Source organism: Strix aluco, chromosome 16 (genome assembly GCF_031877795.1).
Source record: "Strix aluco isolate bStrAlu1 chromosome 16, bStrAlu1.hap1, whole genome shotgun sequence".
Classification (NCBI taxonomy): Eukaryota; Metazoa; Chordata; class Aves; order Strigiformes; family Strigidae; genus Strix; species Strix aluco.
The window spans coordinates 15,341,276-15,369,189 of record NC_133946.1 but is presented as its reverse complement, the minus strand read 5'-3'; the positions used below and the strand labels follow the sequence as shown (position 1 = coordinate 15,369,189).

Genomic DNA, 27,914 nt, shown 5'->3' with positions numbered 1-27,914 from the left:
TTAGAACAATTAACTATTTAAATAATATTGATGAATATTTATTGAGCAATTCGCGTGATACTACAAAATAAAAAGATGGTGAGTTAGACACTGAAAGCTTTATCTTGAGCAACCTTTATCTCAGATCTTGAAAAATTGTTTGCCTTATACTTGAATCTATCATCCTTTTTTAAAAAAAACTAGAATAGAAAGGTGACATAGTCAAAACTCTTCTACTCTCTCAGTATCACTTGCAGTCTTTCACAGGACCACTATAATTCTGTTCTGCAGACAGAAGGCTTTCCTTCTGTGCAGGAATGCTAGCGAGATCATAACTGAACCTTTTGGTTATGCTGTCCTGGAAGGTGGGATCACTGTTGGGTCAGAAACCCTGAAGAAGGAAAACTATCTTTGTGTCATGTTACCTTTATCAGGCAGGGCAAAAGGGTGATTTTTGCTGTAGGATCAGGATTGTTTTCAGCAATTTCAAGACAAATGTCAACAGAGGCTTTAGTTATGATACTCATCTTTTTGGACATTGAACACATGCTATTTGTATCAAAACTAAACTGTATAGCAGATGATCAATACTGTAGCAATCTCATCTGGTTAATTATGCCCCTTTAAGTGCATCCTACCTTTTTCCAAGTCCAATAGATGACTGTAGATTATTTAACTTTTACTATCTTAAAATTATTTCTGTGATAATTCTGTCATAAGTCATTACTTTTTAAAATATTAGTCACCTCACTAGAAAGTGAGTATGAATACTTCTGTATCTTTGAGTTTTGGTAGGGAGAGTACAAAGACTGAAGAACTTTTCAGTGGAAGAGTCAACACCCTGGCAAGGGTGATAATGGCAGGAAAAATCGTATTTGTAGAAACTGGGGCGGGGGAGGAGTAAAAGATTTGTCTGCCTCAGACTTTGGATTGCAGCTGTTTTGAATCTTATGTATTGTCTTTCTAGGTGTTTTTAATAGGCTAGGGACATGTCATAAAAAACAATTGTTATCAGTCAGGGATATTTTCCAAATTGCTCCTTAATTCTTCCCTCCCCCCCAGACTGGGGGAGTTTTCTCAGAAAAAGGAATATTTACTAGACTTTGGCTTAAAGACTGTCTAAATTTCCATTGAATTGAAAATTTTGGCGCCTCATTTGAAGGATTTCCTGTTTTTTCTGGGCTACTTGTCAGTATTCTGGCAAAAGTTTAATAGAAGGCCAGTGGAGAAGGACCAAAAAAAAACCTTTATGTCTGTCTTTGAAGGATTGCATTTTTAACATTACATGTGTGAAGATCTTTGGTCCAACTTAATTTTATTTTTTCCATTCACTGTTGAGCTGTGATATATGAGCTCAGTTATTACCTAGTATTTGGAGAGGCGTGTAAATTTGGGCTCTGCAGCAGTTTGCTTCTTCAGTTTGTCATGTTATCTAGTGATGTGTTTGTCAGCTTTCCAGTGATGTTTGCCTGGTTGTAATGTAACTATTGACTGGAATAGCTAAACTGTACTTGATCAGTGTTTCTGAGGTGTTGTCTGTAGAAAGTAGTATTTGACTGTTGCTGAACACAGTCTGTTTTTGTGAATTCTAGGGTTTTTTCAAGATTGCAGTATTTTAAAGGGTCTTTCCTGTTCCTCAGGTCTAATCCCATGCTATTTAAGATCACATGTTAACTAATTCATAAGGTGCTCAAGCTCTGCCTTCACATGTGGTCTTTTCTCCTGCTACTTTTGGTTTAAGTACTGTTCCAGACCCTCACTGACCTCATCAGTCATCTGATTTTCAGCAGAAATGCATTCATAACTAGCTCTTAGCAAATGTTCTTCTTAATGGGATGGAACAGCAGGTATTTAAGATAAAGACCCATTTTGTTGTTTATCTCAACATGTTATAAGAGACACTGACTTTGTCAGCTTTCATTGCAAGCTTTGTGTGATAGCTTCTCTTTCCTGTCAGGTTGTTTTTTTTTTTTTGAAGATGGTTTATGAGAATTTTGGTTCTCTCTGAGAGCACAGTGTACCATGTGCCTTGTACAGTGGCCTGAATAACTGCTCATTACAGGTAGGAGCATCCTGCTTGATAGACTTTTATTGCGTTTGCTTTATTCACGATGGCATCACAACAGCAGATATCAATCCTATAGTAGTTAATAGATATGATTTTCTTAAGCTACCCTCTTTTTCAAACAAGTTCTTAGTTTATAACAGATTGCTGCAGTGAATGCCCAGTTGAAGATTCAAGATTTACTTTCCACTTGCATTCCTCCAGTCTGTGGTTTACTAGTTCTGGCGTAATACTTCAGTTCTAGTCTGTGTTACAAAGTTAGCTGATGATACAGGACTGTAAATTATCAGCAGGGTTATTTGTGCTGCTTGTGCTGAGTTATTAAAGAAGATAATAAATAGCTTTAAAGACAAGTCTCTCAAATGGATATCCTTTCAGCATAACTGTGGCTTTTGCTTTATCTTTTGCCCATCCTGTGCTGCTACTTTTTTTTTTTTTAGTTTAAATAATTTTCCGTCTGGTATAGTAGGAAGCTAAGTTATTTAGCCTCCATTTTTGGCATTTCTCTTGTATTTTATCCCATTTACCTCCAGGTATATATTTCCTTCAAAGTATATGCTGAAGTCTTGCATCCTAAGTAGTCTGGATCATTTTTTTCCCTGAATAATTCATGGTCTTACTGCTCCTTTAAACAAAACTATTAGTAAAAATTTCTGGTCATATATTTTGATTCTATCATATTTAATCCCTTGAATCAATAGATCCCTTTGAGTTTTGCTTCATATTTGATGAAGTACCTATATATTCAGTACTGCCTTTTAAATACATCAGTGTTTGTCACTCTCCTTTCTGAAAGCAGAGGTAAAAATCATAATTCTGTCCTAGTCTAGGTGTGTCTTCTCTGCTGTTCCTCTCCACAGAGCTGAAGAGTCTTGTGGCTTTATATACTCATGGGATTTAACTTGACTTTTGGTAATTTACTGGGGTTTGTGTTTGTATTGTTAGGAGTAATTATGTTTGCAGACCACTACTATTTTTGCAGGCTGTACTGATATGAACTATTTATCTAGTTTGGCCTGAAGTCCCTTCTTACAAGTTATTTCCTGTTTGATAGCTTTTGCACCTCTTAGATTTGCTCATCTGGAAGTTAAAGAAATTGTTGCTCAAAACCCTAATCATCTGAGTCCAGTGGATTTTAAATAGATTTCTTGGTTTATCAAAGCTTCTTGATTTGAAATGGTTGAGTTTTGTGTTGAGTGCTGACTAGCAGTTAGTTGAATCTTTATCACAGGTGTTTAGCTTTGACTTGGTACATTAACTTCCTCTTTCCTTATATGGTTTTTTTGTTTTGTTGTTGTGAAATTGTGTAAAGAATACATGTACTACCTACAATTGCACAGGTTTGTCAGCAGATCTTGTGCAGCTGCCTGTAAGTATTTCATGTGATAGAACTTGTTTGAGATGTTAGAATAGAAGAACCTTTATAAACTTAGGGTGGTATTCATGCTGCTGAATCTCATTCTAAGATTTGTGGCTTTACAGCTTCCAGCTCTAATAGCTTCCCATGGTATGGCTAATCCCCAATTATATAGAATTTATCCTTTTGAACTGATGAGTGTTCATGAAACCAATATTTTAGCTGAAATAACTAGGTTTAAATGCAATTAAAGTGGCAGTTATGGGTTGCATATATTATCCCTTCTAAGTTTATGCTGCACTGCTTAAGCGAGTTAATTTGAGGGAAAAAAAGTGCTAAAAGGAGAAGATCTGACAGTCCCTAGCTCTGCATGTTACACATTTGATCCCTTTTCTGAGACAGTCTAATTTAACTGTATTGTCTGATGTGCTCTAATAAAATTAGATGTTCGGCCAACTTTGTCAGCTAATAATAGATAACCACATACTAGTTAAGTGGTTAATCACTATTTCAAATATGAATAAATTGTGATGATTTTCAGAAAAACTATAGTGCAGTCTGCTTTTTTTCTGGACTCCTCGGTGGATTAAAGGTTTCTATAAGCATTGTAAAATGTCTTTATTCTCTGTGCACAATGACCCTGGCTTGGACATGAGCGAACTCTTCAAGATCAGCTTATTCCAGGGAGTGTCTGGCTGGAGTCTCATGAGTGCTTCAGGCTAGTGGGGGCTGTTAGACTACAGACGATTGAGTTCCACCTCAACCCCACTGGTTGTTCCAGCTGCTCTCTTGCTTTTTGCTTACGCTAGCATTTGTATGGCTGTATTGTGAACTGGATCAGAAACAGATATGGATTAAGAGCTGCTGCAGTTTTTTGTTTGTGTGGTTTTTAAAAGTTTATCAGATTTCGTTGTTTGAAACTGCAGTTCTCTTAGCAATTGTGTTTTTGATTGCATACTCCAAAGACTGTGGTTTACATTTTTGTGAGCTGGCGGTTGCGTATGACATAGGGGATTAAAACAGCAGTAATTTGATACCACGAGATTAGTTCTGAGTTTTATGTTATGAATGCTGCTTCCTTCCAGTGACAATTTATCTTTTCCTGCTTTGTAGGAAAAGGTAATCATGGGCAGAACTGATGTGTGATGGTTCTTTCTGGGACTAAACTGAAGGCTGAATCGCGGAAGTGGAGGAAAAAACATTTGTCTGTCTTCCTCCTCTGGTTCAGCAAAATCTAGCCAAATTCTAATGCAACAGGTCACTGCTGAGAGCTCAGGAACTGTTACGCTTGCAACTTAATCTTAACTGATAATGACACTGTCAAATAAATTACCTTCTGTAAAGGAGTCACTGGTCCAGTGAATCTTTACTTTTCAATTTAGTAATGTTATACATGTTTCTCCTTATAGAAGTAAACATAAAACTAATAGTAAACCTCAGACTCCTGAAAATCTATCTTCTACACATGGCTTTGCTGGCTATAGGAATATTTGTGGGTATTTAAATACTGTGTTATCTTTGAGTTGCAGAAAGACAATGGGACCACTGGCATGCTGACAGAAAATGTGCTTCTCCAAGAAATTGAAGGGCAGAATCAAGAACGGTCAGCTTTCTCTCAAGCAGTTACGAAGTAAGAAATTACTGAACATGAATTAGCTTTTCAGAAGGGAAAAAAAGCACAAAATAACTCATTTTTAGTTAGGTCGACAGGGCTAGTCCTACATTTTTTGCTTGATGGGGCAGATTTCAGTATGTGTCCTCTTCCCTTTTCTTATCCCAGTTTTTCCTAGTTTTGTCTTGTTTTTTCAAGAATGCAACAGAGTTGTGAAGGTGATCAGTACTAAGGTTTTTGGATTATCATATCTCTTCTTTATTCTTTTGGTCCCGTGACTCTCCTCTTGCTTTTCTCCTTGTTTTTGTAATACTTTTTTATCCTCAAACTGTTTTTCTGTATTTCAATATATCTGTAAGTCCTCCTTCTATCTATTTTTAATACGATTTCTTTTGAAAGAATTTGAAGCATTTTTTTTCTTAGTTGATGCACCTCACTAAATCCTGTCACTCAATGGCTTTCTAACTCTTAAATGTTCGGATCTTTACTGCTTCCACAACTGGAATTCTGTAACAAATGAAACCTTCAGACTCGTTCCTCTCTTGATCAGGTGGTGAAGTTTCTTAAAGGTCACAATGGGACTTGATAACCCGGAATGCTCCTTCTGTTATTTTGCTTACTGCCACAATTTAATGAGAGACGTGTTTTTAGTTTTTCTTTCTTTTTGCTTTCTTCCTAGAGAAGAGAAACTAGTAGTCTTGCCTCTTTTCCTCTCAAGATCCAAGAAATAATGGGGGAAATAGAGAATCTGAAGCATAACAGTAACTTTTTAAAACAGGAATGTTTATGAAATGAAAAGCAAACTCCATTAAACAGATGAGAAGTCATATACCTGTGAAACTTACCGATGAGCAACATTAAGACAAAGCTCGAATAAAATAGGCTTGTTGCAACAGTTTCTAGTTAAATCTAATTGTTGCTCTTTCTTTCAAGACTCAGTGCTTCAAATGCTGATTTTAACTGGACAACTCTTGCTAGAGGGATTTTCCCCCCGCACCCCCCCCATTCATGCTATTGTCAGGAATCAAGATGATGAAATAGATGACTGTTATAGATGAGTTCTGTTCTTGATCTCCTATAATACTACTTTAATGTTGGAAGAAGGTTAAGGTTAAATTATTTTATCCATGTTAAACCGTAGAAAATAAAAAGCAGCTATTGAAGTACCATCTGGTCATTACCAGATAAATGTTTTACACTGTTCGTGTCTTAAATAAAAGCTTTTCCCTTACTTTAGACCTTTTTCTCAACTTCCACAACTTGGAATAACTACCTTCTGCATAGTATCTAAATTCAAATGAGACTTCCAAAAATTGAAAGATGTAAAGCATTTTGTGGTCCTATGTGCAGAAAACAAATTACGCTTTCTTTTTTTCTTAAACTCATTTTCAGCAAATGCAATGGATTAGCTTTTTAACAACTGTTTTAGAGCTTAGCTTCTACAGAAGCTGGATATGGCCTGTAAGCAATGACCTATTAAACATTTTAACCTATATGGAAAACCTGACTAATTATAAGCTAGGTTTTTTTCCCCATCTACTGCTTGTATAATTATTGTGGGCAGTGTTCTGTTGAGAGTAGAAAAATTAAATGGTATTTTGTACATATAATTTAGGTAAAGAGCAAAAGGTAGTCTTTACTATTCTGGCTTGTGGTTATTACCATCTTACTTTGCCTTAGTTTTAGACTTATCTTTTGCAATGTTTCATAAACTTTCTTTGCTTTCAGATTGAGGACCAAGTTTCCTTACACCAATCAGCAAGCAAATCCAGGCTTTGTGCTGAGTCCAATCATGCTTCAAAGAAATATAAGTGGGGAGAGTGCCAGTATCAAGGTTTCTATAGAAATCGAAGAATTCCAGCAACCAGTAACTTTTACATGTGATGGTATGTTTCTGCTTTTTTAAACTGGAGTTTGCTTAAGACTTAAGATGGTGGGTTAAGACTGTACACTCAGTCTAGAGCAATGGCTTTCAGTTTTTGTAACCCCTGGGTCTCAGGTGCGTGGATTGCTTGTGGGGAATGTGGAAAAGGTAACCGAAGAACCAACCTAATTCTGGGTCAGTGCCTCCATCAGAAAATATTTGGAAGCTGACAAAGTGAAGCATTTTTTTAAAAAAGGAATGCCAAGCAAACCAGAAACACTATTCTATCTACAGCTGGGAATGTTCAAACTGTTTTTCAAGACTTTGACCTACTTTATGGTAGTTGAGGGGACGATGACATCAGGACTGAGATTCTTAACTTTTAATTTAATTTTTTATTTCAACACTCTAACATGTGTCTAAAACTCTTGCAGGTTATCTAAAAATTCAGACAAATTGCTGTTGGGAAATAAGAATTTCAGTGTTTATTATGTATTACTTGACTTCAGTATATGCTTATGAACACAAACACTGAAATGATACCGTTGTGATGTGCCACAACTAGCTGGCCCAGTCTTGTGTGTAACCAGGAGTATTAGTTTGGGGTGGAACTTTTAGGTTTGCCTTGTACAGAAAGTTATATTCTCTGTGCAGTCTTGACTGCACAGAATGCTTGTATTAAAGGCTGTAACTCTGGATGCTGTCAACTTCTGGCAGTTCTTGATAAAGTGACTGATAATAAATTACCTCAGAAGGAACATACTTCTTAGCCTCTCTGCTGCTGTAGTCTCTTAGCCCTTGCGAGGGTTCCTGTTCCCAGACCGTGTCACATGGTAGTGGATCTGTGCTGTGATGTGTTATCATTTGGTTATCTGTAACAGCGTGGATGCTTTAGAGTTGGTTATTCTCAAAAGATACTAAGTTGCTCTATTACTCACTTAAACTAGCTGCTCTGTTGGAAAACAAGCTCTCAATGCCTAAGTGTTTTCATTCTATTTTAATTTGCTGGGCCTTAGAGTTATTCTGCTGTGATTTAATACTCTTGTCGTTAAGTAGTGAGGGGATTGTAAGTGTAGCTTAGGAAGGGTTTCTGCTCTTCATCCTTAAGATTACATTTTCCTAATATTACAGGCTTAATCTTTTCCTACAAAAGGCTTTGGTAGCGTAACTAAAATGTTACAACTTCAGCCTTGATTTCTAGAAGTTTTGTGAATACCTTGGAACATGTTTTACATTCTAGCCCTACATATCTCACTCTTTGCACTCTCAGGTCTCTTTTTTCTGATGCTGAAACTAATCACAGGTAAATTACTTGTCTTCTGTAGCTAGTGAAATACAGGTATCTGTAGCTCATGTGACTAGTAATAGGCATATTTAAAGTTATTCTCTTGCTTTAATTCCTTCTGTTCTTGGTCAGATTGTTGCAGACCTTAGCATCCTAATGCTGGAACTACTTTAGTATGGTTTTCAGTCCTGCTCAGAAGGAACTGCAGCCTTTCATTGTTCTGACAACTCTGTGTTAGAAAGGAGCCAGGAGGGAGACAGATGAATTTTAGAGCTTATTTGGGTATACATATTCATTTTATATCTGTTTATTAGACTTTACAGGGAAGTACAAGTCTACCTGAGTGATCATTTAGTGTCAGCAAGAAACACATGTCTTTTAATAAGACAGAGGGCAGGGAAAAAGGTGGTAACATTATCTTTGTGTTACTCCACTAGGCTTTGCAGGACTGTCAGACCTTCGCCAATGCAGCCTGTGACTGTAGCCCATAAACTGTTACTATATCTTTTTTCCTCTATCAACCACCATATTCTCTGCTGAAGGTAGTACAGCAGTTTCACTCCAGATTAATAAATTGAATAGTCTTAATAATGACATGAATAGTGTTTCTGCATTCATACTTCTTGTCATTCCTTGTTCTTGAATGCCACATACTCATTCTTCATATGCTATCAAATACTTTTATGCTTGTAATAATTAGTTATCTGTTAATGAGGTGAAGCACTTGTGTTACCTTGTGGAAAATATTGTTGTGGCCTTACCTCTCTTATCCACCACAGTAGTAACATTTCTTTCTTAAAAAAAGATGATTTGGAAAAATTTGGAAGGTCCCGGGGGGGGGTGTGTGTGAAGGGAACCACTCTGAAGGTACTGATGAAAAAATGAAATACTTTTGCACAGTGTTTTTTACAGAATTTTGAGGCACTTATTGATATTGTTTGCAAATAATTTAAAAAAGATCATAAACTGGGTAGGGAGGGGTAGAGAGCATTTTGTACTTAAAACATTTGTGGTGTTAAAATGTATCTGTATTTTTCATCTGTGACAACTGGTGGCTGTGAGGGAATGGATTTTGGGTTTGACTGGGATTATTTCTTTTGCTCTGTTGCTGGATGGAAGAGAAAGACTTTTCAAAAAAGCATTGGGAGACTGATGTGAAAGTACTGGTAGTTAAGAGTTGCTTTTTGTAAAGGCTTGGTGATGCTTACTGAAATATGATCTGTACAATGCAGAAACTGCCCTAGACAAGTGGAAAGGAAAATGAAAAAAGACTTTCGGTAGGATTTGTCTCTGCTACAGCTGTTACTTCCTCAAAAGCAGAACAAATAGAGAAGTTCCATGTCCAGCTCCTCAGATAATGTTTTTCAAACTTTAAGCAGCTCTGGAATCATTTACCTATTTGATGTCCTTGCTAAATAAGGCAAATTTATAATTAAAAAAAAAGGCTATCCTCATATAAAAACTTCTGGAAAACAGAGTGCAGACTGCATTTGTACTTTTGGTCAAGTGACTACACAGTATCCTAATTTTAAAAAGGATTTGTTGATTTCTTTAACTGCAGGCAGGTTTTATAAGATGCCTTTCTTTGCAAGGAAAAAAGTGAAGATCTCAAACTACGAAATTTAGGGGATTATAGAAGCGTAAGAGTCTTCCCTACAAGTATAAAAATAAATTTCATTAATAACTACAATTTATGAGTGAACAATGGTTAATATCACTTGCTGTGGATTTATATTTAACTTTTAGATGTAATTTCTTTAAACAGTGAGTTCCCCTGTTGAGCTTATAATAATGCAGGCACTTTGCTGGGTGCATGATGACTTGAGTGAAGTGGATATTGGCAGCTATATCCTGAAAGTCTGTGGCCAAGAAGAAGTTTTACAGAAGTAAGCAAACTCTTCTTCATTAGTATTTAACTTCATGCTTTTTCATGGTAGAGTTACTGGAAAGTGTATCTTTAACAATAAATGTGTGAAAGCAGAAATCTTAAAGATGTGAAGGAGTCACACTTTGCACAAAGATCAGAAGCCTTTAGAGTGGCTCTGGGTACAGCAAAGTAGGTTCTCAACACCTTCCTAGAAATCTGTTCTAATCTGCCATCTGTTGTGTTGAACAGAGGTTTTTTTCAGATGCAGATTTCTAGAGCATTTCTGTACGTAGATGTTGTAGTCTTCAGCTGCTCTTTAAATCCGAGCAACCAGGAAAAAAAATCTACTGATGATTTCTATTAATCTGAAATAATCCGGGGCGGGGGGAGTGGGGTTGGTTTTTTTCAAAACTAATGCTTTACAAATCCCCATTAGTTTTCTGGATTAGACTATATGGTTTCAATGTTAGCCACTGTAGTTAAAAGCTTTGGCAAAAGTATGGGTATCTGTAATAGTATACTAAAAATTATTCTGTAGAGGTAAAAATCAGGTCAAGAAGTATGGTATAGAGGTTCATTCAACATTTCCTTATTTTTGAGCAAACAGGTTGCCTTAAATATTCCACATGAGTTTTTTTGAAAGATACTGAATATTTTTGGTGTAACTATAGCTGTCTTTTGTTTAACAGTAAGCACTGCATAGGAAGTCATGAATATATTCAGAACTGTCGGAAGTGGGATACAGAAATCAAACTGCAGCTCTTGACCCACAGTGTAATATGCAGAGATCTGGCACGAACAGTAAGTATTTACTTAGTGAGTATTGCAGCAGCAATATAAGTCTTCAGGAGGTTGGGAGTTTGCATCAATGTTAATGGATCTGAGGTGTACCCTTTCTGTGTTATTAACAAATTAGTATGTCTGCTTGGTGTTGGGAATTGTATTCAATTATACTAAGAGGAAATGAAATTCATACTGAATTTTTGCAAGGCAAATAATATAAATATGGATAATCTCTCTTACTAGACCAAGTACTGTAGCTGGAAAAAGTATGCGTGAATTTGGACTAAACTTAAGGGCTGAAAGAGAAGCAACAAATTTCAAAGTTAAATAAGTTGAGAACGGTTTTTGAGTTTAATTAGATATGTATCAGGCCGTCAAAGAGGAAGGGAGGAATATTTGATATCTGCACAGTTAGGCACTTGATTGCTCTTCCTTCCTTCTTCCCCCTGTCCTAATGTGTGCATGTTTTGTAGACTATTAGTTATTTCTTTTCCCCTTTGAAGAGATCACCTGATATCTTTCCCCTTCTACTCCACAAGTATTAGTAATGAAACTTCTAAAACGGTATTACAAATTGTAGAAAGGTGAGAACTGGACTTAATGTCTATTACTTTATTGCAGGAAGATGATGACAGAACGCCCATACATCTAACCAAACACCTCTACAAAGTAGAAAAGCCTTTCAGGGAACCTATTATAAGGTAGCGTTACGTGGTTATTTTAGTAATCAAGTCCACTGCTAAATTTCTGATCAAGGTTACGTTATGCTCATGAGCTTTTGTTCAATAACTACTATTCCTTGCAGGTCTTCAATAGATGAGCTTCTTGATGTCTATCACAAGCAAGTTAACATAGCTCTTAAAAATGAGGTAAGGTCATCGTAAGTTGTTGCTGAACCCAAAGTAGCATGAGAAAATTTACTAATGAGATAGCTGGAAATTCATCTGAGATCTGAACGAGCTGTCAGATGAAAACAAGCTTGTGAACGAGCTGTCAAATGTAAATTTGGAATCATGGAGTTTTAGGTTGCTTTTCATCTTCCTAGCTTTTCTTGCAAACTAATTATTACCTAATCATCGCAATTAGAATTGTATCTTCCAAGTCCTGGGGTGCAAAATAACCTTTTCCTCAAAAATGCTGGAAGAGATTAATTTAGGAGAATAGGGAAAAAGTTTGTATCAGGACTATGTCAGTTGTCAGCTGTGAATCGTATATTGGTAACAGATAAAAATCTACACAAAAGTGAGCAGTAATAGGTGTGTGCAATGGGAGGTATAACTGAAGCATGCTTGGAACATACAAGTAAGTTTTACACAAAGTATAGTAACATCTTACTCTGCGCTACTGGATTAATTTAAAATACACTGTCAAAACCATTGTCTATTTCAGTGTGTGATAGGTATCTTAAAACAGTTTGCATGTGGAGAAGTTTGAAGTGATTTCCCAAAGGCAAAAGCTAGCTGAAGATAACCTGCTTTACTCATTTCTAAAAGGAGAAGCTTAGTTTAACTCCTGATAGTAATGTAACTTGGGAGACCTAAATTCTTAAATGTTAGATAACTATGTTTCTTAAACAGTTTCTGTATGAACAGTCTTGAAATGAATGACTTAATTATAATACTTTTCATTTTCGCTATGTTTGTTTGCCTCTCCAGGAATGCAGGTCTGAACAAGCTAATGTTCACTATTTACATATTCCCTTAATGTTATTTAATTCCCTTGATGGTGATTCACCATGTTCTCAAGCATAGTTTTGAACACAGTCTTTTGTAGAAGAGTGAGATGTTACTGCTCCTTGATATGGTGGTGGTTTTGTTGCTTTGCTCTTGCAGCTGCTTCAGCTTGCTTGTTTAACTGTGATTTCACAGGCTGAGGTGAGGAATGCAAAACATCCCAATTCAGGCTTATGTTCTACTCTTTGTACAGTCTTTTTGAGGATGGGAGATGTAGCTTGTAGGTGATGATGATTAATCAGCAGTTGTTGCATTTGAAATTTTTTACTTCCTGAAGTGAATCCCTGAATTCATCAATAAAACTGTCGTTTTATTGAGATCAATTTGAGAGCCTGTGAGGAAAATAGCAATGGAAATCCTGCTTTTCGTATGTCAAGACAGCTGTTATCTTCAAAAGTGTTAGCTTTGAAAGTATGGCTTAAATATTTACAGTGTCTTCTGACTTCTGTGGTTATTTTCTTACCAGGACAAAGTTAATTGTTGCCAGGTAACTCCCAATCCAAAAAATTTTTGATTCAGATGGCTTCCTTCCTATCCATTTGTAGGAAAGTCATGAGAATGTGTCTGGGAGGGTGGGGGTTGGGAATCAGTTTACATCTTACCAAGAGGATGTTGCACTAATCCCTCTTATTTGGTTTTAAGTGCTCATAAGTGATTGTGAAAGAAACCTATACATTAAGTCTTTAAAAAGTAAACTGTTATTTTGAAGCAAATATTTTCATTTTCTACATGTGTTTTTTAAAAATGAAGACTTTGCCTGTAATTAAAAAACCCCAAGAAACCTAGGATAACTTAGATTGAAGTGGCTTTTCTTATATTTCAGTAAAAGAAGGAAGGGAATATCAGGAACATTTTGTCTTAAGCAGTCTATCAGCATTTTAATTCTCTGATAAGGTGAACTAGTCATGTTAAGTGTATGACCCTCCCTTCCTTTCCTCCTCCAAGATGACTGTTTGCAATTGCTTCATCTGGAAGAACCATTTAAATTAAATGATGTACAAGGCAAAAGTTGCAACAAACTTTTTTCAAAAGTATATTAAAGTGAAGTAAAAAAGACTAGGTTCCATGACAGAAGATGTACTGTAGTGTAAGTGTAATTTGAACCTATATGTTTAAGAGGGCTGAAATTGAAACACTGCTTATTTAACATTCCTTCCTCACACTAATTGAATATAATTTTTTAAACTACACTTTCTTTTTATGCCATGAGGGAATCTGAGCTTAATATTTCATTAGAAAATACTTGTTTGCCAAGAGCTTAATAGAAAAATGGTTGGAAACCTCCAAATGTTTCCTGGGACCTCATTCTAGAATCTGTACTACTATGTTTTTGGCATTGATAACTGAGCTATAAGGAAGTTCTCAATACTGAGGCATTTGTTTAATTGTTACACCACAGTTTAATATAACTGAGACATGCATCTCATAATGAAATTTTCGTGGTGATTCATTCTAAAAAAAAAATAAAATTAATAATGGCGTTCACAACTGTGATCAGATCAATCTGTTCTCTCATACATTCCTTATTAGAACCAGCATAAAGCAGTAGATCACGTAATTAAGACTGTCAGAAAAATCTGTTCTGCACTGGATTGTGTAGAGACTCCTGCAATAACGGAATCGGTAAAGAAGCTAAGGAGGGCTGTTAATCTTCCAAGGACTAAAAATGCTGAGGTAAACTTTCATGCTATAAATTGCGTTCTGAGGTATGCTTTTAAACTCTGAAAAGTATGATTTCATAATCTTTGGTAGTTGCAAATACCAGCAACAGTTCAGTCAGGGTTATGGTGGGGTTTTCTTACCTGTTATCTTGCATTTATTTTAACATCTTTGCTGTTGATGCATTAATTGTTTGCTCTTGGAATCCTTTCCTGTTCTAAACGACGGCTTTTTAAAAACTAGTTTTAAAATACTGTTTTCTGATTCTGTAACTAGACTTGTGTCACAGCAGATTCCACTAAATCTGGCCAAGGGGAAACTGACAGCTAGGTCCTGCCCTCTAAAATCAGTTCTGTTATGCTTAAAGGAGGAATTCACATCATGTATTTTCTGTGCATATTTATGTGAATACCAGTAGTATCTTAAAACTCTTAACAGTTCATGCTTCTGCATTCCTGAACATACGAACAAAAATAAAATCTCTGAAATAGCACAGATTTTGATGATAAAACAGCCTTACAATGAACAGTTCACTCGAACAGAATTGGTCTCGAGTCATGTTGTCAAAAATAGTCATTAATCGGAGAAGTGTGCAAATAAAAAAGCTAAGTAGTCTTGTAATGCTATTTCTGTTGTCCTGCTGCCTTATTAGAGTGGTGATTCATGTGCTGTTCTATTCGCTTTTGGCTTCATCAGTTCAGTGATATATTTGTATTACTGAGCAGAAGTCTTGCAAAATGCACAGACCAAATATAGTTGTCACGAGACCTGAAATTCTTGCAGGTAAGTGCCGAACACATATTAAGAAAACTTAGTGATATTTGAGTTTTGATAGGAGAAAGCTGTAGAAATAATTAGATTACAGTGTTAAAGTGACTTCCAAAAATAATGCTATCCCAGTAGAATTTGAAGAAGGTACTTTTTTATCAATAAAACCCTGCAGTCCTCTTGTGATGAATGTTGGCTCAAACAGTGATGTGTATGAAGGCTTACAGGATTGCTTTCAGAAATTAAATTGCTGTAAAGATTGGAGTCAGTGGCATCTAAACCCTATGTAAGATATTGTTTGATTTTTATTTTTTAATTTTTTTAAAGTAATTGTTTTGTGGTTGAAAGAAGTGGCTGAAAAGTAAAAGAAAACAGTAGGTTGTCAAGTGAAAAATTATATATAGTGCTGTTTCAACAGTTTGGCATCCTGTCATCCAGAAGTACTTCGACTGCTTGACAAGTATGGTGGAAACAAAGCAGTTTTTCTGAAAGGAGAAAATGATGTGATTTCCCCCTGCCCCCCACCAAGTTTCTGCATGTTTTTTATAAGAATGTGAAGGTTTTTGGTAGTTAAAACTTGATATTGACAAGATGCTCAGCTAGTACACTAAGTGTAAGGAGAACTTTTGTTCTTCTGCAGCAGCTGTGGCAATCTTAGACTTTCTCTGAAGTATTATGAATTCACTGGATTTTGTTTTTAAATCACAAACTTAGTTTTCATTAGAAATTTTAGGTTTATCAGAATTTGAATGTGGCATGAAACCCTTCCTTGTTAGAAGGGAGTAAATTCCCATGATTTGTTTGTCACCTTTTGGCTTCAACAGTGTCCTTGTTGAGACTAGACACTTCTGTAATACTGTATCATGTTTAGATTTCCATTTTAGCAGATCAAGGAGCAGACACAGCAGATAGTACAAAGTGACAGTACTTACCGTTCAGTTTTCTCAGTTTAATGTTTTTTTTATTCGGTAAATTTATAGAACTCTGCCTACAAAAGATACCTTAACAAATGCCACAAACAAAGCAGCTGTTCAGACTTAAATTACTGGGTAATAGAGCTATCAGCTTCTGCTTTCATCTGTAACAGCCCTGACCCAGTTTTATTTCTACTCAGAGAAGTTAGAGCATCCTGAGCAATATTCCAAAGTACGGTGTCTTTTAAGAGTTCATAAAGGATGTCAAAATAGCTGTGACTCAACAAAACATGAGCTTTTGAACTTGGTGAATTGTTGCTGCATGGTATGTAAATTGTGATGCTGTCAGCTCTTGAGGAACTTTGAGTAAAAAGATGTTACATAAACCCAAATATGGGCCTAATTCAGGTGTTTCATAACTTCTGCACAAGGTACTTAAAAGCAATGGAAAATTAATATGGGTTTCTTGGTACTGAAATTTGCTCTAACTTTACTGTCTAGGTATCCTTAAAATGTGGTGATGACACTAGCAACAGCTCACCTGGTGAGTTAAGTTCTTCAATTTTATTTAAAAACTGCTTTCAGGTGGCTCTTTTAGGAAGATATGTATTAAAGATAAATTATAATTTAGTTTCACTGCAGCCTGAAAACCCTCTGAGAGTCAGTATAGACCAGTTAACAAGAGCAGTTGAGGCCCTTCTGCAACTCCACATGAATTCATGTAGCAGTTCTGCAGCAATTTCTGCAAAAGACAGTAAGAGTACCAAGGAAGCATGGACTGCAACAGAACATCTCCAGTTCACAGTATTTGCTGCGCATGGAATTTCTCCTGGTTGGGTATCAAAGTAAGTAATTTATTAATTGTAAAATTTATCCTTTTATGGATTATTTTTGTTTAATATACTTTCTTTTCCTTGTCCAGTTATGAAAAATACTACTTGATTTGTTCTCTGACCCATAATGGAAAAGATCTCTTTAAACCTGTTCAGTCCAAGAAGGTTGGCACATACAAGAACTTCTTCTACTTGATTAAATGGGATGAACTGTAAGTGAATTCAGCATGTTAAAACTCACTAAAATATTTTGTTTTAGCTAGTACCTACCTAGCTTGCTGCTGAATACAGGTTTTTCAAGCAAGTTTTTGCTTCAGATTCCGTTTGAAGTGTTGAAAGAACAATGTGTGAGACTTACTGACCAAAATCAGAAATATTTTTCCAAATGGTATTTCACTGTTTGTTTTAAAAGTGGTAATGGAAATGCTGGACAAGTGCCCTGTGCTAATGTTTTTTGTAGTATACAGTTATAAGGAGTTGGGGTGGTCATAGCATTCCTTGTAATGGGAACAGTTTGTGCTGCTCAAAGAAGGATGAATAAAACTGGCTTATAAGCAGTGCTCAAATTATGTAAATGGGGAGGAAAAGCAACTCACTTTTACTAACATTAATGCTGAATCGTTTTTTGTTCCAAACACTAGTAACAGCTTTGTATCTGAATTTAAACATGTAATTTAGAATTATTTCTATAAAGAGCAGATTCATAAGTACTTAAGAGTATCTGTCTATAGCATATGAGAATGTCTGGTTCGAGCTACTAAGCTTTAGTTTCTCTTTATGGGGCAGGGGAAGAGGGTAGAAAGGAAGAAGGAAGGGCATGGAGAAGAGAAATAAGGAGAGGATGGCAGGTGATATCTGATAACTGAGAGGGAAAAATATTTTTTTCATGTCTATACACAGCTTGCTCTCTTCCACTTAATAGTTATCAGGCAGCCTGTCATAACTGTCATAACTGGAGCATCAGGTGAGCTCTATGTTGTTGTATATCTATTTTCCTGACAGTTTTTTAAAGCTCAGAGATAGACCCTGAGGAATACACTGGAAGTCTACAGTGACAAATTATTTCAGACCATGAATGAGAGTTTCAGGTTCTAGAATGACTGCCTTTAGAGAGTACTCCAACTACCTTTTTTCTGATGATGTAAAGGATTACTTGTCAGACCTTTTGCTAGCAAGGACTAGTGTATTACAGTGAAAGATGTGTTAGATTGCTCATAAGCTGCTTAATATAGTTGTATTGTTTTAGTGAACTGGCTTAGTAGTATGCTGTGATAACTTTTAGAATGATATTTTGGTGTGTTACACAAAATCAAACTTAACATTTTAAGCAATAAAAACAGTGTAAACAAAACAGTTGGAATTACTCAGTGAGGTATATACTTCTCAGCTGCTTTCTTTATGGGTGCTGTTTTTGTAACATCTGAATTTAGCTTTCAGTAGCTCTTGATAGGTTCTTTAATTTGGATGGGAAACTGTTGTCAGCTGACTCTAAATCTGAGAGGTTAGGAGACAGCTAACATGGAATTGTGTGTGTCCTCATAGTGAATAGAGTGGGAAGACTGGTTACGCTGGACAGTGCAGTTCTGTGTAAGGAATGTGATTTAATAGACAGAGATTAAAAAGGGTTGTTCCAAATCTGGCTCCAGTGCAGAAGTGTAATCTAGCAGATTTTGCAAGCCATTGGTACAGGAGATAGTGGAGTGAAATATAATTGCATGAAAATGTAACACTTGTTCTTCAATGTTAATTCACTTTTTGAAAGCCATGGGCATCAACAGATTATGTGGATAAACCTGTAATTTACTAACAACTGTCTTTCCTCTGACTGACTTAATACTTCTATTTTACAGAATAATTTTCCCCATCCAGATTTCACAGCTGCCTTTGGAATCAGTCTTATGTCTGACTTTGTTTGGAATACTAAATCAAAGTAGTGGGAGTTCTCCTGACTCAAATAAGCAGAGAAAGGGCCCAGAAATTTTGGGTCAGGTTTCTCTACCTCTTTTTGATTTTAGGCGGTAAGTCTCCGAAATATGGGTAAGATTATTAATATTATTTACTCTCTATAAAGCTTACTCCATTTCTGTAACTATAGAAACTTCTTCTCTGCTATTGAACATAGTAGGTCTTGATAAAGATAAGAATTGTAAACTATATTATTACAGAAATAATACCTTCAGTGAAATAGGGTACAAAGCACAGTCTTGTGTTGTAGTATTTCCATCTAACTGGCTGAAAAAAATTGACTGCTGGAGGAGGTTGAATATTGTTTGGATGAAAGTGGTTTTATTTGCATGTTATTTTCATAATAACATGGGCCAAAAGAGGTCACATGTTCTGTAAGTACGCAGCAATTGAGTATGTAAGCATAACTCAAGTCAAGGAGTCCACTGATGTTCAACTCGGTTGCCCTAAAAGTCATATGCAGTGAAAGTATCTGTAGGTGGCACTGTCTATGGAATTGATAGCTTTCCTTCTACTGAAGGACTGTGGTCCTGGTAGGTGGCATTTCATGAGTTCTGATGTCTGGGTAGAAGATCTAAAAGTACATTATATTGGCTAGAGGCAGTTCAGTCAGTATTCACATATTTTAGCAGATAAAGTGTAAACAGCCAGTTCTCAGCCAATTCATGAGCCATGGTGATAGAGAATGCAACTTGTAAAAAAGTGTTCGCAGCAAGCCTTGTATTCAGTAGGAATAATGTCTAGTGCAATACAAAACAGAAAAGAATCCTGACAGCAGGTAAACAATGTGCTATGCTTCCATCATGTCACTGAGGAAGAAGCACTTTTGCCTTAAAACTGTCTTAAGATAGGAAAGAATAGCTCTTATCTTCACCCAGTCCTGTTTATAGAGCTAAATATGGTGATGGCTCAAATTTTTAGAAATAAAAGATCATTAATGTAAAATGGTTGCAGTATTTCTGAGTACTATTATTCTTTAGAGGCATCTCTTCCTTGGCTGCAAAATATTCAGTGCTGCATGTTTCCTAAGTTTACATGTACAGGAGCCAAACTGGAGAATTTTGGATATTTTTTTTTTCTTTAATACTTTTAAAAAATCCTAAATCTGATAATAGGGTGGTAATATATAAGCCAGCAAAAGAATCAAAATACTCTTTTAAAATTTAGATGTATTTTAAAATACAGGTGTACTTTCATAGATAGAAAAAATAAGCCATTTCTTTCATCAGCCTCTCTCTGAGTAATAGAGATCCTAGGATATTCTGAAATTACTCCTTTTGATTCAGAGCTGGATTTATTAAAAAAATTAAAGGGATAATTAACTACTGTGTTAAACTTATGGCATATTTCTAGTTTGAACTGGCTGCCTTGCAAGTACAGCTGCCTCATCCTGCTATACCTTTTTTCCTAAGAATGAAAAGCCTACTGTAACTTCCCTCAGTTAAGTGTTCCTAGATTTGTTCAAGCTGCCTTGTCCTCAAAACTTCCATTACAAAGCGTATTCCAAAACACTTATCACTTTGGTAGCTGTTCAGTGAAACATTAACCAATAGACTTGAACCATGGGTGCCAGAGTTAGGCATGGTGTTGTAGAAGTGAATACACCATTGCAGGATAGCGTCAGGATTTATGCTTAAGATTTCCTATTATTTCCTATTTATACATGCTTCTGACTTCTAGGTCTTACTGGAAGCTTAAATTATCTAATTGTCAACCAAGGCTGCAGAAAGACAATCAACTCTTTCCTGGACAGTTACTTCTGTGTATTACTTATGTCTGTTCCATGTGGTTTGCATCCTCTGGTTCTAGATACGGCTCTACTTGTTCCACTTCCCCTTTTGTATGGTGACAATTCCAACAACTTAGGGATGCTTAAGAGTTTAGGCTTTCCTGCATTGCAAAGATGGCCTGCAGCTGCTTTCAGTCACCACTGAAACTTGGATTTCTTTTTATAAATTATGCTTATTTCAGTATTCTGTTTAGATGTTGCATTTCAGTCTCCTATCTAAATACCACATTTCACAGTATTTGATTGAAAACATAGCTTTTGTTTTGATCTGAATTGCAAATTGATCTTCATGCTGCATGGTGTTCTCATAGTAGTTAGTTTGGAGAAAAAACTGTATTTTCTGTTTATGCAGAGCACTACAATAGAATGTGTTGTGCCAGGGTTTACTGAATGGCCTCTATATGGCAGCTGTGGAGATGCTAGTGGTCTAATCCACTTGCAATGTATGTAATTAAAGATACCAGCCAAATATTCCAGTTATAGTTGAGAATACCATCAATAGCAGGCAGGAGCTAAAACTTGTAGCTAACTAAAACACAGAAAGAATAAAAGGTCATATATGTGCTTCGGAAGAATCTGTAGTCAAATTAAAATCCCTTCGGATAAAGTGTCTGTGGAGTGCCTTAAAATATCTTTACTTGTGGGTGAGACAGAAGGCTGTGGCAAGTATATTAAACTAGAGAATTATTAAAAAGAACAAGCTGTTCAGTTACACTTCAGTGGCATGATTGAGCAATCTTAATTGGCATCATAAGCTCCCAGTTAATCAATATTTACATATAAAGAACTGTTCTTTGAAACACACATAAACCTTAAAACATCTTTCAAAATATACTAAAGGCTTGGCCTTCAAGCAGTCTTCTGAGACTGTATTTTGATTTTTTTAAAGACCGATAGAGGTTTTCTGTGCCTAACATTTTGCATTTTAATTGACTTAGGAAGTATCCTCAGTTGTGCCTTACTACAGTTGGAAGCTGTATTAATATTGGGGATAAACTGGCAAATACGAATGTCATCTGATATGTGCTTGCAGAATCTAGTAATGTGGAAAGTCCAGGCAAATGGCGATGTCTATAATATTCATATACCTGTGCCTTTTTTTTCCTGAGTGTAAGCAGGTGTGTGTGTTCAGTTTATTCCTCAGAGGCAAAAGTACTCCTTTTCTCCCTTAAGAAATAGGGAGCACTTAATTTAGCTGTGTCAGCACGGAACTTTTTCCTCTGTCTTTTCCACCTAACAGCTGTATGCAGTGTTTTAAAGGACTTAAAAGTACAGAAGACATCCAGTGAAAGAAATAAATTAATGTGACAGTTACCATAATTGCCTTTTTTAAGCTCTAAACTGTATTGGCTAGTACGGTTTGATTTCCTGTGTTCTTTTCTGAACATCAGTGTTGAAATACTACTCATAAGATATTTTCTTATCTCTGCAGTAGAAACACATACTCAGTTTGAACTATTATCCTATATCACACCAATACTTTTGAATTGTTTCTTTGTAGTGACCATTGGTCTTCTCCAGATAGTATTTTAATAACTAATATCTTGTTGAAGTAAACAGATTGTGACAGTAATACCTGTGCATGCTTTTTTCTCAGATTGTTAACTTGTGGGACAAAGCTCTTGCAACTCTGGACCCCATCACATCCGCATCATGCGCCAGGGATGGCCAGTAAGAAAGGAAATATGGAAAGAATAGTATTGCAGGTTATATATAATTCTGACTTGATCTGACTATGTTTCATTTGAATAATATGACTTTAACTCTTACATGAGTGGTAGTAGATTAATTAATGTTTTGGGGTGAGTGTAAATATTGCTAAGTCATATTTGAAAGCCAGTATAGAATAGTGATTGCGAAGTGATGAGGGCAAAGAATGGAAAGCTGCTGTAAGTGTATACAAGTCACTGTTGAATCGTTATCTTGAAGTAAGAAATTGGAGATGCCTTGGAAGGACATGCTGTCAGTACTGGGAGAGAACATCTTTGAAAAGCAATCTACAGAAATGTATGCTGACATGGGAGTTGTCTAGACCCAAGCAACAACAGAACATAAGCACCTCTCATTCTAAATTCAGAGTCCAAATTTTTCTCAGAAGAGAAGGCACCTTGTTAGGCATGGCTTAGCAATCCCAAAACATGGTCAGTACTGTTCTTAAGGACTTGCATCATCTTTTTCTTTTTTTTAGATTGACTTCCCATCCCATGCTTTTGATATTGAATATAAAATTCCTCAAGCTGCAAAGACTACTGTGCATCATTCCATAGAAACATTAGAAAAACCTTTGAGAGAACGTCTCCTTGCCATTCTCTCAAAGGATAACACTATTGGGTATGTTTGTCTCTTTCTAGCTATGGTCTCTTTGTACATGACAATTTGTGGCTGGGGTATGGAATGCTTATTTATTCTTAAATTTTTTTAATATGGTTCTAATATATTTTTGAAGACCTGTGGAGACTTAAACAAGAGTTTGAATTAAACTTGCAACATAATGGTGCTGACTTAATTTACTTGTGGTTTCCATGGCCGGTGTCATAATATTCTGCTGTCACAACACTTGCCACCCTTTTGGCTGCCTGTTATATATGCCTATTCCTGCTTGGCAGTTCTTCAGTTACAGGGAGCAGTGGCAGTTTCAGCAGTGGCTGTTGGTATGCCATGGAAGCTGTTCTGGCAGGCCTTCCCACTCATCTGCACCAAACTAACACTAACATTTTGGTTTATTTCAGATTATACTAAAACTTATTTTTGTTCTGCCTAAATTATAACTTTGAACAACTGTTTCCATAATGTTTGAGGCTTTATTTTGCTTCTTGTTTTGACTTCTGTGGAAGAAATAGCCATTTTAATTTCATTCCATTTTGTGTGTTAAATTATGTTTAAAAAATTTGTGTGAATTATGTGTGGTTCTAAATCTGTATGTATACAATGAGTAGTAGCATTGGGGTTATTCAGGTGATGGTCTGTAATGTGTCTTATAAACTGAAATTAACTTTTATCTACAGGCTATCAAAAGAAGATAAAGAATTTTTGTGGGAGAAGAGGCATTATTGTCATAGTCATACTAGTAGCCTACCAAAAATACTGGTTAGTGCCCCTCACTGGGACTGGGCAAGTCTTCCAGAAATATATTCATTACTTCAGCAGTGGCCTCCTTTATCACCCTTAGCTGCACTGGAACTACTTGATTCAAAGTAAGGAAAACAATGTAAATAAGTTCTCTGTGTGTTGTGCATTAAATAACTTTTCAGTAGAAGATTCTGAATGGCGTTCTTCTGGAAAATATCGCTGAATTTCTTGTATCAAAAGCTAAATTGTCTTAAAATTTTGAAGAACATGTGTTTGCTTTATTCATGTAGGTTTAACCAAGTCATGTAGTAAAAGAACAGCAATAGCAGTTAGGATTCTGAAATCTAATTTCCAGTGGGAGAGCAAGCTATACAGCCAAGCTATCAAGACTGAAGTTTTGAGAGATAGCATGCTTGTCCTAAACATTCACATGTGTTTGCATCGTAGGTAGTGAAGGGCCTCAAACTTGTTGGTCCTTTATTGAGCCATTAAAGACTTTATATTCATTCTTTTGTATCTAGTTGATCCCAAAAAAGAAAAGACAAATCCTACGTGAACAGAATAAACTAAATGTGGATTTGTGGTGACTTTCTAGGTTTGCTGATCAGGAAGTACGAAATACAGCTGTGAACTGGATAGAGACATTAAGTGATGATGAGTTAACAGATTTCCTCCCTCAATTTGTGCAGGTAGGACTTTCTGCCTACACTGAAGTTTGAACTTTTTTGCTCTTGAAAACGCAAAGGAATTGCTGATTAATAGTAGCTGAACTACAACTGCAAGTCTCTATGCTTAACCTTAATGCGTGGTATGGAAAACAATTTGAGTAAATAATTCCTTTATGATTGTTCTATGGATTTGTGGTGGTTCTGTCTGTGCATTAGTTGTAAAATTCCAGTCTTCATCTAAAATTAAATCCATTTTAATTTTCTTTGTATTTAGGCATTGAAGTATGAAACCTACCTTGACAGTGCTCTTGTCAAATTTCTTTTGGCTCGGGCACTGGGAAGCATTCGAATAGCACACTACCTATATTGGTAAGATGTTCTTTGTTCCATTCTTCACGTAACATTGACTGTAAGACTGATATTGCCAGAAAAAAATATTAATTCTTAATATCACAGTTCATAACAATGTTATGATTGGAGAGTATACAATATGTAGATCCTGGTTTTGTCATGAAAAAACAGACAGTGTCTCTGAGGCACAAACTCCTTTCTTTTTATTTCCTATATATCAGTAACTTTGGATATATATAGTACTGATTCATTAAAATATTTGAATGTCTTAGTATTGTATTGTTTGCAGTATTTTCCTTAGGAAAATTTAACTTAAATCCTGTATTTCAGGCTTCTTAAGGATACGCTGTATGATACAAAGTTTGGTGTAAGGTATGAGCAAATTCTTGGAGCTTTTCTTTCAGTCTGTGGAAAAAGGCTGAGGGAAGAGCTCGAGAAGCAGACCAGACTGGTTCAGCTTTTTGGAATGGTAGCAGAAAGAGTAAAGCAAACAAGTGGATCTGCTCGTCAGGTGTGTATATATTTTTAATATTCTTTAGGAAGATTAGACTGAGTATACCCTGAAAACAAGGCACTCTATTGCCTTTTTAGTCTAAGTTCAATAAAATGTTCTATATAATATATAGGAAGGTCTATGAATCTATTGCTCTGCATTTTAAAAAGATAATGGCTTAATGAGGTTGATGTATTTGTCAAATCTGATGTCATCTGAAATGTAAGATTGTGTGAGGTGATAGGGTAAGGAAGTAGAATGGTTTCTGTGTACAGTAAACTGGAATTGTATTTAAACCTATTATTGCTGAAGAATGATGCCATTATGCAGAAGAATGGGATATCTGTTTATATGCTAATAATATGAACTTACAGTTTGATAAAGTGGGATGCTATCATCTGGTTCAGTCAAAAAAAACCCCCAGAATCCTACAAATCTGTGTGATATTAGTGTTGTACTGCTAGGCTTGTGTATTTTTAATAGCTAAAACAGCAGTTATTTCTAGCATTCCTTTGACACTGAGGGGTTAAAACATTGGCTTCAGTTTAACTTTGTCCAGAAGTTTTCTGTAGATGCTCCAGTTAGGAAAATGTAAGCTGAGATTTTTTTTTTTGTCTGCAGGCTGCCTTGCAAAATGGTATGGAACGTGTGCAGTTATTTTTCTTGAAGAACAAATGCCGTTTGCCTCTCAACCCCAGTCTTGTGGCAAAAGAACTAAACATTAAGGTACTGCACATTCAGAGTTTCAAACCCTTTTGAAAAATTACATATAGGCAAAGCTTTTACAAGTTGAGAAAATATCAGTTGAAGTACTTGAAGGCTCTTTAGACTGAGGGGGAGAGTTTTGATTAAAAGTTCTGATTGAACAAGGCAATGAAATTAGCTGAGCAAAGAAAAAATTTATACAAATACTTGTGTAAAACCAGTGAAGGTACTTGTATTTAAAAAAAAAATCTGTAATACCTTCCTATTTCTTCAGACCCTGTCTCTCTTGAGACCAACTATTCTGGCTACAGTAAAGCAGGGGACTATTCAAAGTGTATGAAGAAGACTTCTTCACAGTAGCAATCAAAAGAGAAAATTGAGCAAGGCTATTAAAGTTCAAACAATGAGTAGAAACTGTGAAATAGGTGAATACCTGTTACTGCTTGTGTCCAAGAGATGCACCGAATCCAGGGAGGCAGACAGTAGCTCTAGTTTATTGTGAAGGTCCAGCAAGTAATAATGTAGGAGAAGCAGGTAAATTATTTTTCCAGAACTCTGCAAGATTTGGCAATATCTGCTCAACCGCAGTCTTGATGATATAATCATGCTTGACTGAGAACCTAAAGGTCTGTGAACACTGGATTTAATCCTGTGTGGAGAGACTTGCTTTCCTTCTCTACTGTACTTGAAAGCAGATAAATGAGAAAATGCTGTGAAACTTGCAAATACCCATTTTTTAATATCTTCTAGGTTTCAGAAAAAGCTGCTGATAAAATATTTATCCTTGTTTTATTCACTCTTCCCTTCAAAATGTATAAAACATCACTGTGTAGCACTGTTGGCTTTTGTACAAGAATTCAACAAATAACAGCCAAAGGGCTCTTTATTCAAGGGAAACACATATTCACCACAATCGCAATGTTAGAAGTCTGAATAGGCACATTGTGTGTCAAACCTGCTTGTTGTCAGAATATCTTGTTTTCTGGGCTAGCAGGAATAGTCCTTTTTAAGTATTAACACTAAATCTATTTGTAGGCATGTTCGTTCTTCAGCTCCAATGCAGTACCACTGAAAGTTGCACTGATAAATGCAGACCCTCTGGGAGAAGAAATTAATGTGATGTTTAAGGTAGGTCTTACATGTGTGTTGGAGAAAAAACGTTGAATGATAATCATTATTGGTATCAATTAACTTTAGGGTAGATCAGTAAGCTTAGTTATTTTGTGAGTTTGTTGCTGTGTATCTAGAAACTAACGTCTGAACAGGCTGTAAAATGTGAAAGTAAGTCTACTTCATGTGAAAGCTGAAATGCAGCCTATTTCTCTTCTTAAGTGCATAGCTATGAGGAAGTAAGTAGCATAATGTATCACTTCCTAGAAATGTAAAGCAATTATAATCTGTGAAGTTTAGTTTTGCTGAAAGCATATGATGTCTCTAACTTTTATTTTTTCATTTAAGGTTGGAGAAGACTTGCGACAAGATATGTTGGCTTTACAAATGATTAAGATTATGGATAAGATCTGGCTGCAGGAGGGACTGGATCTACGGATGGTTATCTTCAAGTGTCTGTCAACTGGAAAAGACAGAGGTGCAAAACCAGATGCTGCCTATAATTTTTGCTCCTCCAATTCAATTTCTTGTCACACTGACAGTGAAAATTTCTGTGCAGCGACACAGAAACAGTGGAAGGCCAGAAGCCCTCCATGCAAGGAACTTCAGTACTCAAGAGTACAGCAAGTTAACTTGTTCTGAATTTCCTGAAGGCTGAGTTGCGTTTAAACGTGTTTCTTCTCTTGAGTCCTGACGTTGTGTTGTCAATGAACAGCAGTACAAACAAGTAAATATAATGATAGAAGCTAAGGTTTCTCTTGATGCCCTTAATGCCACACAAGAAAATAATGGTGCCATAGCAATCCTGATTCTGAAAGTTTAGTTATGGTGAAAGAAAGTATTCAAGTCAAAACTGAAATTCTAAAGTATTTGGAATCTGTTGCGGTTGGTTCGGGGAGTGTCATTCACGTACTGAAACTTGCAAAAAGAAGAAGAACTTACACACCACACACACTATCCCCCAGAATTAGTGTCATATGCTGGTATAAGTTCCTTGGAAATACAAGGCTGTCTTTCACATTTGAAACTAGGTCACAGAACTCTT

General features: G+C 36.1%; 1 protein-coding gene across 5 annotated transcripts in view; it reads left to right on the top strand.

The window, feature by feature from the left end:
• PIK3C2A (phosphatidylinositol-4-phosphate 3-kinase catalytic subunit type 2 alpha) overlaps nucleotides 1-27,914 on the top strand; it is a 73,896-nt gene that overhangs the window by 34,490 nt on the left and 11,492 nt on the right. For 4 of the 5 annotated variants that reach the window (XM_074841815.1, XM_074841814.1, XM_074841816.1 and 1 more), the window contains 20 exons: nucleotides 4,925-5,031; nucleotides 6,742-6,899; nucleotides 9,928-10,048; nucleotides 10,719-10,830; nucleotides 11,434-11,513; nucleotides 11,618-11,681; nucleotides 14,076-14,219; nucleotides 16,388-16,430; nucleotides 16,518-16,731; nucleotides 16,809-16,931; nucleotides 18,570-18,737; nucleotides 22,071-22,179; nucleotides 22,662-22,804; nucleotides 23,479-23,667; nucleotides 24,138-24,231; nucleotides 24,485-24,579; nucleotides 24,892-25,072; nucleotides 25,676-25,780; nucleotides 26,795-26,887; nucleotides 27,218-27,347. In XM_074841815.1, coding sequence (XP_074697916.1) covers nucleotides 4,925-5,031; nucleotides 6,742-6,899; nucleotides 9,928-10,048; nucleotides 10,719-10,830; nucleotides 11,434-11,513; nucleotides 11,618-11,681; nucleotides 14,076-14,219; nucleotides 16,388-16,430; nucleotides 16,518-16,731; nucleotides 16,809-16,931; nucleotides 18,570-18,737; nucleotides 22,071-22,179; nucleotides 22,662-22,804; nucleotides 23,479-23,667; nucleotides 24,138-24,231; nucleotides 24,485-24,579; nucleotides 24,892-25,072; nucleotides 25,676-25,780; nucleotides 26,795-26,887; nucleotides 27,218-27,347 — 2,473 coding nt within the window. The remainder of the gene's footprint in view (nucleotides 1-4,924; nucleotides 5,032-6,741; nucleotides 6,900-9,927; nucleotides 10,049-10,718; nucleotides 10,831-11,433; nucleotides 11,514-11,617; nucleotides 11,682-14,075; nucleotides 14,220-16,387; nucleotides 16,431-16,517; nucleotides 16,732-16,808; nucleotides 16,932-18,569; nucleotides 18,738-22,070; nucleotides 22,180-22,661; nucleotides 22,805-23,478; nucleotides 23,668-24,137; nucleotides 24,232-24,484; nucleotides 24,580-24,891; nucleotides 25,073-25,675; nucleotides 25,781-26,794; nucleotides 26,888-27,217; nucleotides 27,348-27,914) is intronic. The other variant, XM_074841818.1, reaches the window with a different exon arrangement.